This window comes from Cervus canadensis, chromosome 26, assembly GCF_019320065.1.
Source record: "Cervus canadensis isolate Bull #8, Minnesota chromosome 26, ASM1932006v1, whole genome shotgun sequence".
NCBI classification, from domain to species: domain Eukaryota; kingdom Metazoa; phylum Chordata; class Mammalia; order Artiodactyla; family Cervidae; genus Cervus; species Cervus canadensis.
Window position 1 is genome coordinate 20,500,301 of NC_057411.1, and position 12,412 is coordinate 20,512,712.

The window sequence follows — 12,412 nt, forward strand, 5'->3', positions numbered from 1 at the left end:
GACTATGCAGAAGTCTTTGACTAGGTGGATTACAACAATCTACGGAAAATTCTTGAAGAGATGGGAATATCACACCACCTTAACTGTTTCCTGAGAAACCTGTATGTGGGTCAAGAAGCAACAATTAGAACTGGACATAGAACAATTCAGTGGTTCAAAATTGGGAAAAAGAGTACAACAAGGCTGTAGATTGCCACCCTGCTTATTTAACTTTTATGCCACGTACATCATGAAAAATGAAAGGATAGATGAATCACAAGCTAGAATCAAGACTGCCAGGCGAAACATGAACAAATTCAGGTATGCAGATGATACCACTCTAATGGCAGGAAATGAAGATGAACTAAAGATGCTCTTGATCTCGAGGGTGAAAGAGGAGAGTTAAAAAGTTGGTTTGAAACACAACATTCAAAAAACTAAGATTATGGCATCCAGTCTCATCACTTCACGACAAACAAAAGGGTAAAAAGTGGAAGCAGTGACAGATTTTATTTTCCTGGGCTACAAAATCACTGCTAACAATGAGAGGAGCCATGAAATTAAGACTCTTGCTTCTTGGAAGGAAAGCTATGACCAATGTACACAGCATATTAAAAAGCAGAGACATCACTTTTCTGATGAAGTCAAAGCAATGATTTTTCCAGCAGCCATGTATAGAAGTGAGAGTAGGACCATAAAGAAGACTGAGCACCAAAGAATTGATGGTTTTGGAATTCAGGGGAGAAAGTGTTCTCAGTGAATTTAGACAAAGTGTAAGTTGAACTTTGGTAACAGCCAGATGGGCTTTAACTTTCATTCATGTTTAAACTTCCACAGCTAAGAAAAATATGACAAGTGCAATGCTTTATTCCATTTTTGACTGGTTGTGAGCAAGTGAAATGAAAGCAATTATACATTAGTTTGAACATTCTTTGGCATTGCCCTTCTTTGGGACTTGAATGAAAACTGACCTTTTCCAGTCCTGTGGCCACTGAGTTTTCCAAATTTACTGACACATTGAGTGAAGCACCAGGTATATTGTTACCCTGCTTACTTAACTTCTATGCAGAGTATATCATGCAAAATGAAGGTGTGGATGAATCACAATCTGGAACCAAGGTTGCCAGGAGAAACACCAACAACCTCAGACATGCAGATGATACCAGTCTAATGACAGAAAATGAAGATGAACTAAAGAGCCTCTTGATGAGGGTGAAAGAGGAGTGAAAAAACTCACTTGAAATTCAAAATTCAAAAAACTAAGATCATGGCATCCAGTCCTATCATTTCATGACAAACAGAAGTGTAAACGGTGACAGATTTTATATTCCTGGGCTCCAAAAATCACTGACAGAAGACGTGAAATTAAAATATAAAAATTTTCCCAGTGCACCAGGCCCGAGCACTTGTCTCATGCATCCAGCATGACAAAAACCACTACAATACTGTAAAGTAATTAGCCTCCAACTAATAAAAATAAATGAAAAAAATACATATAAAAAAATTTTGTCCCCTTTCCTCTCTTTCCCCAACTCCCATTACACTTGTTGGAATGCTTGTATCATGGGCTTTCGGGGTTCTGTTCATTTCTTCAATCTGGTTAAATTCGTTGTATACTTTTTTTTTTTAGATTTCACCTTTTTTTTTCATTTTTATTAGTTGGAGGCTAATTACAATACTGTAGTGGATTTTGCCATACATTGACATGAATCAGCCATGGATTTACATGTGTTCCGCATCCCGATCCCCCCTCCCACCTTCCTCCCCATCCCATCCCTCTGGGTCTTCCCAGTGCACCAGCCCCGAGAACTATTAATATACCTTCATATAAATGATCTCTGCTATCTCAAAATATCTCTGCTATTTGCTGTTGAGCCCATAATTTTTATTTTTAATTTAGCCATGCTTTTTAACTCTGTAAGTCTGATTATTTTTTAGTCTATATTTCTCTATGGATTATGTTATTTATATATTTTTTTGTTGACTCACTTTAAAATTATATGTTTTTTTGAGCTTATCTATTAATTCTTTATTGAAGTCTTTGCTAATCTATCATCTAGGCCCATACAGACTCAGTTTCCATTAATTGCTGCCTTTTCCTCTTAGTACGTTTCACACTATTTCTTTCCATTTGTGGTTGAAAACTGGGCATTTTAGTTAATTTATTATAGCAACTCTACACCATGTATCAAAGTAATGCTCAAAATTCTCCAAGCCATGCTTCAGCAATATGTGAACCACGAACTTCCAGATGTTCAAGCCGGTTTTAGAAAAGGCAGAGGGACCAGAGATCAAATTGCCAACATCCGCTAGATCATAGAAAAAGCAAGTTTCAGAAAAACATCTATTTCTGCTTTATTGACTATGCCAAAGCCTTTGACTGTGTGGATCACAATAAACTGTGGAAAATTCTTCAAGAGATGGGAATACCAGACCACCTGACCTGCCTCTTGAGAAATCAGTATGCAGGTCAGGAAGCAAAGTTAGAACTGGACATGGAACAACAGACTAGTTCCAAATTGGGAAAGGAGTACGTCAACGCTGTATATTGTCACCCTGCTTATTTAACTTATATGCAGAGTACATCATGAGAAATGCTGGGCTGGATGAAGCATAAGCTGGAATCAAGATTGCCAGGAGAAATATCAATAACCTCAGATAGGCAGATGACACCACCTTTATGGCAGAAACTGAAGAAAAACTAAAGAGCCTCTTGATGAAAGTGAAAAGAGGAGAGTGAAAAAGTTGGCTTAAAGCTCAACATTCAGAAAACTAAGATCATGGCATCTGGTCCCATCACTTCGTGGCAAATAGATGGGGAAACAGTGGAAACAGTGGCTAACTTTATTTTGGGGGGCTCCAAAATCACTGCAGATGGTGATTGCAGCCACAAAATTAAAAGATACCTACTCCTTGGAAGGAAAGTTATGACCAACCTAGACAGTATATTAAAAGCAGAGACATTACTTTGTCAACAAAGGTCTGTCTAGTCAAGGCTATGGTTTTCCAGTAGTCTTGTATGGATGTGAGAGTTGGACTGTGAAGAAAGCTGAGCACTGAAGAATTGATGCTTTTGAACTGTGGTGTTGGAGAAGACTCCTGAGAGTCCCCTGGACTGCAAGGAAATCCAACCAGTCCATCCTAAAGGAGACCAGCCCTGGGGTTCATTGGAAGGACTGATGTTGAAGCTGAAACTCCAATACTTTGGCCACCTGATGCAAAGAGCTGACTCATTTGAAAACACCCTGATGTTGGGAAAGGTTGAAGGCAGGAGTAGAAGGGGACGACAGAGGATGAGATGGTTAGATGGCATCACCGACTCAATGGACAAGAGTTTGGGTAAATTCCAGGAGTTGGTGATGGACAGGGAAGCCTGGCGTGCTGCAGTTGATGGGGTCCCAAAGAGTCAGGCACGACTCAGCGACTGAACTGAACACTGTGTATCAAGATGCTAAACAGTGTATTAAAAAGCAGAGACATCACTTTGCCAACAAAGGTCCATCTAGTCAAAGCTATGGGTTTTCCAGTAGTCATGGATGGATGTGAGAGCTGGACCATAAAGCAGACTGAAAAAGTGCTGAAAAACTGACGCTTTCAAATTGTGGTGCTGGAGAAGACTCTTGAGAGTCCCTTGGACAGCAAGGAAATCAAACCAGTCGCTCCTAAAGGAGATCAACCATGAATATTCATTGGAAGGACTGATGCTGAAGCTCCAATACTTTTGGCCACCTGATGCAAGGAGCCGACTCACCGGAAAAGACCCTGATGTTGGCCAAGATTGAGGGCAGGAGGAGGAGGAGGCAGCAGAAGATGAGATGATTGGATGGCATCACTGACTCAAAGGACATGAGTTTGAGCAAATTCCAAGAGAAAACAAAGGACAGGGAAGCCTGGTGGGCTGCAGTCCATGTGGTCACAAAGAATCAGACACAACTTAGCTACTGAACAATAGCTGCCATAATGAATTCTCCAATGGATCTGAACAAAACAATTTGAAAACCTTCTGGAAAGGATGCCATTAAGAACATTCGTGATTCATCGTAAGAGGTCAAAATATCAACAAGAACACAGAAGTCTGGAAGAATTTGATCACAACCCTCATGGATGACTGAATGGTTCAAGATTTTAGTGGAGGAAGGAACTGAAGATGTGGTGCAAACAGCAAGAGAACTAGAATCAAAAGTGGAGTCTGAAGCAATGTGATAATTGCTACAATGTCCTAAGATATCCTAAGATCAAGATTGCTTAAGGATGAGAACAGAAGGTTGTTTCTTGACATGGAATTTATTCCAGGTGAAAATGTCAGAAAGACTGTCAAAATGACAGGACTGTTTAAAATGACAACAAAGAATTTCAAATTTTATCATTGATAAAGCAGCAGCAAGATCTGAGAGGACTGACTACAATTTTGTAAGAAGTTCTTCTATATGGAAAACTATCAAAAAACACTGGCATGTTACAGAGAAATCATTTGTGAAAGGAAGTCAATAGATGCAGCAATTGATCAGTGTGGTCTTTTTTTTTTTTTTTTTTAAATGGGGCAATATCATTAACTGGCTTAAGGCAGTTAAGCTGTGCCTTAATACAGACGCTGGGGCTTGCCTATGGTGCTCTTAATGTACAAAGACTGGACATTCTGTTAGCTTTTCTTGTGCAATGACACCAGAAAGTTAACAGCTAAGTGGATGCTGTACACAAGCTCATCATCCATCATCTTCACATGGCCAACAGCCACTAATAGACACAGCATCTCCTTCATCTGAAACTTGATCATGGACTTTACTTCATCAACTTTGGCCATCATGTTCTCATTCTGGGTCAACAAGGAAGGGAATTTGCCAATATTTATTCAGGTATGGGCCCAGGATTTGTGGGACCTGCTTAAACAGAGATTCTGGAGTCAAAAAGTCATACTTGTTGGATGGCTTCTTGACCCATTTTCTATTCTTATTTTCTTCAGTGCCTTGATGTTCATGTGGGAGATTTATCCACAGTCTTAGACTCATCACAGTGCTGCTGTCTCCCAGAACATATACAGAGAACTTGGTAAGGGGAATGAATGTAAGCCTGACGGTGCTGAGAAGTGTTTGTCCTTCTGCAGTCACAGTTCTTCAGGCTGATCTGAAGATCCACCATTTCCAGAACATTTTGATACTTGTGTTGATTTCCATGCAGGACTTCCTGCACTGTCTCCATACAGAGTGTCACAGGAGACTTCACTGCTCATGGTGCCTCGTGCCACAATAACTAGAAAAAAGTTGCTGTCTTATTTTTAAAAATTGCCACAGCCACTCCAAACTTCAGCAACCAATACCTTGATCAGTCAGCAGCCATCAACACCAAGCCAAGACCCACCACCAGAAAAATGACGACGACTCATTGAAGGAATCAATAATGGTTAGCTTCCTTAAGGTATATGCATTAATTTTTAGACATAAAACTATCGCACACCTAACAGATGATAGCATAATGTAAACATAACTATTATATACACTGGGAAATGAGAAAATTCATGACTCACTTTATTACAATATCTGCTTTATTGTGGTGGTCTGGAATCAAACCCATGACATTTCCAAGGTTTGTCTGTATATCCTCGAGAGCAGTGATTTTGGTATTCATGTTATTAAAAACTATGAATATGGGCAACACTACAGGTGATGTGTATATCTGTAAAAATTAGAAGATACATACAAAAGTTTGATGTTTACTGAAACAAATATACAACACAGAAATTTTAAAACTTAACAATTACAAATATACCCATCTCAACTGTACAATGTGTTTTATATGTATGTATGTATGTTTATATATATACACATGTACTTAAACTTTGCTTCATCTTTCAACTTTTTATCTGAGTAAAAAGAAGAACACTTTCCTCATTCAGGAGATTTTTGATGTTGTAATAATTACCTAGAAATAAAATAAGAAAATTAAAAATTACTTCCATAGGAATCATTTCCTTTTGATTAAATATTTAGTCATCACTATATCAGTTACAATATATAGTGTCAAAAAAATTAACTCATCTAACTTCAAATAACTCTTATCTAATTCTACAAACTGAAAAATCTAACAGTTAACCACCACCTATGATCTAGATAAAGCTTGAAAAAACACAAACAAACTTCACATCATTCTAATAATGAATGCAAAAACAAATTAGACAAAGGTGTAAGTAGGAAAAAAAAAATCTCTCTCTGAGCCCAATCATGTTTTGGGGTTGTTGTTTTTAACTGAAGTATAGGTGATTTAGGTGATTTCCAATGTTATCTTAGTTTCAAGCATACAACAGTGATTCAATTATTTTTGTAGACTATACTCTATTTGAAATTATAAAATATTTTCTACACAGCCTTGTACCTTTTTATTTTCCTAGCAGTGTCTACCTCATTCCTCTTCCTCTATCTTGTCCCTTCCCTTTATCCCTCTCTGCTGGTAACCACTAGTTTGTTCTCTATGACTCTTGTTCTTGCTTTGTTATATTCATTTACTTTTTAGATTCCACATATAAATGAAAACAAACAGTACCTGTCTTTGTCTAACTTACTGAACACAATTATTAGGTCTTTGGAACCACTATGGATTCCTCTAAACAAGACATAGACAATATATAGATAAGTATAAAAGATACTTATAAAAGATAAGTAGAGTATAAAAGTAAAATAAAATTTCAAAGTTAAAAGGCAGCAAATGTAACTCAAATAAATTAGATAATAAATAACAGCAAATGCAAAATACACATGGACAGCTGCTCATAAGGCAAATTTATAGTGCTGAGTACAATACTGTGACTTTTCTTAGACTTCTTATTGGAAATTCATACATATTAGGATTAACTTAGTTAATGAGTTTAAACTGTTCACAACAGTGTTGGCACATATAAAGGACTACATAAACTTAGCTATTATTATAGCTTTGTTTTTTCATTAGAATGTAAGCTCCACAAGGGCAGGGATTTTTTGCCTGTTTGTTCATTTATGTATCCCGCTTTCAAAGCAATGTTTAGTAGACTCTTAATCACATTTGTTAAATGAATGAATGAACAAATTAAAATTCCTACTTCAAAGACTTTTGCTCTTCAACAGCTGATGAAGGACACTATTCTATATGTTTAAAATAACCAACTAAAAATTGTTTGATTACATAATGCCCTTGCATAGGGGAAATAATTTTCCTTCTACACTGGAGACAACATATCTCCTAACTAAGTATTTTTATATTCAGCAATTAGCAACTCTTATCCAATTTTCATGTATCAAAATACTTATATACCAACATTTATCTAAACAAAAAAATTAAAATATGCACCAAAACGTTTGACATGGGTTGCATCATGCTTCACTTTGACCATTGTGGTTTCCATTTTCATGGTGTTCATGAGCAACTATACAAGTACTTAACTATGTGAAAGAAAAAGTTTTTAATTACTCTTACCTGAAGGAACATAGAATGAATCCCCAGTTGTTATTATATAAGGTGTTTCATGTAAGGTACATAAAAGGTGACCAAGATTAACATAAAAAACCTGGAAAATTAAAAATTAAAATCTCAATTTCAAATTGTAATACAACAACTACACTCCAAAGAAACTTAAAGTAAACATTGAAGGCAGAATAATGGTCCAATCTAGTCACACAAACTTTACGTGAAAGTGAGTAATTTTCCTACTGGAAGCAGAGGGAAGATGAAGCAGAGAAGTTAGAGAAATCTGAAGCATGAAAAGTACTTTCACTGTGGCTGGTGCTGAAGATAAGACAGTCATGAACCAAGGAGTGTAAGCTATTTCTAGACACCTTGGCCAGGAACCTCAGTCTTACAATGACAAGTAACTGAATTCTGCCAACAAACTGAATGAATTTGAAAGCAGGTTCATTCTAAGAACATTCAGAGAGGACTATAGATCTCTGGACATCTTGATTCTAGCCTAGTGATACTCTAAGCAGAGAACTCAGTCAAGCCCACCCAATTTCTAACTTATACAACTATGAGATAATACATGAATGCTGTTTAAATTGTGTAGTAATTAAGTAAAGCAGTAATACAGAAAACTAATACAAGAAATTTCTTTTGTTATTATCTACTGTTTTTTTAAATTCAGAACCATTGTAAAGAACATGACTTAAGAAGAGTAGCTAGGTTTTACGTATACCTCTATAAAGGTTACATGCTTTGGTATATGTAACTTAATCTGACTGATGAATCTAAAAGATCAATAAAAAAATTTTTTTAAGTACACTTAAAGCATCAACATTAAGAAAGTAAAAGAGGATAAATGTAGTGCTCAATTGTACAGGCTTCCATAGTCAAGCAGGGCAAATTTTAGCCAATTTCACTTCAGTCTACTATCCTAAATCTGGTGGCTCAGTCAGTAAAAAATCCACCTGCAATGCCAGAGACCCGGGTTCAATCCCTGGGTCAGAAGATCCCCTGGAGAAGGAAACAGCAACCCACTCCAGTAATCTTGCCTGAGAGGATCCTAGCAGGCTACAGTCCATGGGGTCACAAGAGTCAGACACAACTGAGCAACTAAACCATCACCACTATCCTAAATCTAGACATACTGATGAAACATAACTGAATGATCTCTATTGCTTGAAATAAATAGTCATCAGTGGAGGTATAAAAAATGAAAGACACAAAGATTAGCAATGAACTATTTATAGTAATCCACGTCAGTTTAGTCCTTTGACTCAGAAATATCAATTAAAAAAAAGGAAGTAACTTTAATATAACACTATTTTCTTTCCCACCCTCTATAATTTTTGTAGCGAAATATGATAAGAAAATGGAATGAGAATAATAATGGGGAATATTTAATCTTTTCCAGTTAAAATTTTCTCATGTTCTGATCTAATGTTCCATTTTATGCGATTAGAAATATTGAATTGTATATTATTGAATTGTATAAAAATAACGTGCTCCATGCTCAGTCGTATCTGACTCTTTGCTACCCCATGGACTGTGGCTCGCTACGCTCCTCTGTCCATGGAACTTTCCAGGCAAGAATACTGGAGTAGGTTGCCATTTCCTCCTCCAAGAGATCTTCTTGAATCAGAGATCAAACCTACTGCATCTCCTGGGTTTCCTGCTTTGGCGGGCAGATTCTTTACCACTGGGCCACCTGGGTTAAGTGTTAGTCACACAGTCATGTCCAACTCTTTGCGACCCCACAGACTGTAGCCCAACAGGCTCTTCTGTTGACTGAATTCTCCAGGTTGCCATTTCCTTCTCCAGGGGATCTTCCCAACCCAGAGATCGAACCTGGGTCTCCTGCATAGCAGGCAAATTCTTCACCATCTGAGACACTAGGAAAGCCACCTGGGAACACTCTATAAAACTACACAATCACTTCAAATTGCTAGCAAAGAGAAAAAAAAAAATCAGCATCTCTAGAGTAATCAGAGAAACCTGGACTTGAATCTATTCTTGTCACACTGTTGGAGGATGATGATTAAATAAGGTAATGTTATACTTGTAGTGTTATACAGTACTTGGCTTCCCTGGTGGTTCTGCCTGTACTGTGGGAGACCTGGGTTCGATCCTCAGGTCAAGAAGATCCCCTGGTGGGCTACAGTCCATGGGGTCGCAAAGAATCAGACACAACTGAGTGACTTTCACTTTTCTGGCACAACACATATCTAAATAAATTAGAGTAATTATCATTATTATTTTTTATTTTAAGACACCAAAATACAGATTTTACCTGATGGCCTTCCCTGATAATTTATTCGTTCCCCTCGCCAGTATTCCAAAGGTTTTGATCGTGTTCTCATAGTTCTGCGAACATTTGGTGTATTGGAGGGCAATACTGTAAAAGACATCAGACAAAAATATACACATATGTTAAGCTGGATGAAACTCCACAGTGAAAAGACTGATATTACTTTCTAGAATAGGAATGCTTCTAGACAAAACACTAGAGATACAAATTTTAAGATATATTTGGGCTAGTAAAGAAATGCCAATGAAAAAATAAACTACTAGATTGGAAAGATGTAAAAATTTGGTAACATTCATGGTTAAAGATGTTAAAGGTACACTGAAATTCTCATATATTCCTGTTAAGAAATATAAACTGAAGACAATCCGACAATATCTATAATTGTAATACTCTGAGATGGCAATTTCATTTTTAGGAAATGAATTTGCAAAATATTTATAAGAATGGGCAAAGATCTAGGTATAAAAACATTCATAGTAGTACTGTGTATACTATGGAACCGAAACAGAAAGGAACCGAAAACAGAAGTCAAATTGAAAACCATCTAAATGTTCCCAATAGGAAATGTGTTACTCAGGGTAGTCATAGACGCATGTATTTGTGTGTATACACATGTATCTACTCATTTTATCTTACCAATGCAAAGTTCTACATGCTAAGTTTGCTGGCTATATAATCAACTTTCTATGTTCTTTCTTATTTCTGGTTTGCTGGATTTCTCCAATTCTGAAAGTGGTTTATCAAAATCTCTAACTGTATTGCTTAAAATCTCCTTGCTTTTCCTCAGGTTTTTTTTTTCCTTTATACATTTTAGTTGCTAGGTTGTTTGGTACATAGTAGTTTAGGATTTTTCTATCTTCTTCAATAAATTGCTTATTTATTATTACAAGTCCTTTATTCCGTTCACATTTTTAACTTTAAATTTCACTTCACCTAATATTAAAAATGCATCACTACTTTCTTTCTATTTATATTACTCTACTTAATTCTTTGATAATCTTTTATTTTAAAACCTGTTTTAAGTGTTTCGTATAAACATATAGGTCAGTTTGTATTGCTTAACCAAATCTGTTAGTCTCTATCTTACTAGAGGAATTCAATCCATTCATGCTTATTTAGTATAACAAATATGGTTCTTTTTATTCCTTCCATTTTACTTTATATTTACTTGTTATTTTACATCAATGATTCTTTTTTCCCCCTCCTTTTCATTGGTTTGGTCAGAGTATCATTTCTTTCCCCATACTCCAAACCTTGGTCATTTCAAAGTTTTACTGTACTTTTTCAGTCTAATTTACCTTCCTATTCCTGCCATTCAAATCATACTCATTTCTCTATGATTATATTGAAAACTATATTCCTTACCAAGATATCATCTTCTTTCTTCTCTCACTTAGTAAAACAAAACTTTTAGACTACTTTTATCATCCCTCTGCCACTCCTACTCTCCTCCCCATTACACCAAGTTTTGTTAAGATACTGCAGATTTCAAACTATCATTGCAAAAATTCTTACTTAGTACTTATAAATCCTCAATCATATTAGCATTAAGTAGTAGACACACCCTCAGGTGTGAGCAATGAGATACCCCTTCCCTAGGATACATGTGGAACTTATGATATACTCAACTGAATATGGCAAAAGGAAAGGGAAGTCACTCCTGTGACTATATCATGATTCTACACATAAGACACTATCTAGCAGAAGCAGAGAAAAATTCTTCCTTGCTCACTTTGAAGAAGCAAGCTGCCACACTGAGAAAAGAGCCTATTGAAAAGGGTCATGTGGCAAGGAACTGCAGGTGACCTCTAGAAATTAAGAGGCCCATGGCTCACAGACACCAAGAAAACAGGTATCTCAGTCCTACAATTCCAAGGACCCGAATTCTCCTAACAACCACATGAGCTAGAAAGAGATCTTAAGCTCAGATAAGACCATGGTCCAGGCTGACACTTTTGACTGCAGCCTGTGAAACCCTTTAACAGAGAACCCAGCTAACATGTACCTGAGCTCCTGTCCCATGGAAACCACAGGATAACATGTTGTAATCTGTAGTAATTTGGTACATGGCAACAGAAAATAAGTATACATTATTTAAATTTAACCATATATTGAGAATCATTCCTAACTCTCCCCTCTCTTTGAACCCAGTCCTGATTTATATGCTACTTGGTTAAATAACCTTACATGGCTATTTTCCATGGAGGATGATAATCTTGCAAAATAAATTCAGTTATCAGAAGGAAAGATATCTTGGCTAGTTATAACATGGATTGTAATACATTTCTGAAAGTAGGCTATTTTATTTTTCCAGAGTTACAAAGATGAATAATGCTAGTCTTTTTTTTTTTTCTCCTCTTTTATACATAACTGCTGTCTGGAAGCTTTCCTCTATCCTTGAAATTTAAGAATTTTATTCAATTCTGTCTAGAGGTGTATATTCTTCATTAATTTTTACTGGCAGCTGATAAACTCTCTCAAATTGCAGATCAAGTCTATCTTTATTCCAGGAAAGTTTTTCTGAAAATTCTATTATTTGCATTTTTTTTATATGTTGTCTCCATGTTATTTCCATTGCCTATATTTTCCTCATGGTTTCAATCTTTTTTGTATTTCTGTTCTGATAAATTTCTTCCATGTCAACACCAGCTACTAATTTAGCACTCAATAGTATTCATCTTTATTTATCAGTTCATGTACTGATTA

The 12,412-nt window shown here is 36.3% G+C and overlaps 1 protein-coding gene and 1 pseudogene across 4 annotated transcripts in view; both read right to left on the reverse strand.

Moving 5' to 3' along the window:
- Positions 1 to 3,818: 3,818 nt before the first annotated feature.
- On the reverse strand, positions 3,819 to 8,311 carry LOC122428146 (annotated as a pseudogene). Its single transcript, XR_006265658.1, has 2 exons — positions 7,420 to 8,311; positions 3,819 to 5,895 (listed from the first exon to the last, which is right to left on the reverse strand). The product of XR_006265658.1 is annotated as a 60S ribosomal protein L10a-like (transcript).
- A 1,335-nt stretch (positions 8,312 to 9,646) lies between these two features.
- Positions 9,647 to 12,412, reverse strand: part of CENPC (centromere protein C) — a 69,881-nt gene continuing 67,115 nt past the window's right edge. For 2 of the 3 annotated variants that reach the window (XM_043447958.1, XM_043447956.1), the window contains exon 14: positions 9,647 to 9,793. In XM_043447958.1, coding sequence (XP_043303893.1) covers positions 9,663 to 9,793 — 131 coding nt within the window. In that variant the 3' untranslated portion in view covers positions 9,647 to 9,662. The remainder of the gene's footprint in view (positions 9,794 to 12,412) is intronic. The other variant, XR_006265657.1, reaches the window with a different exon arrangement.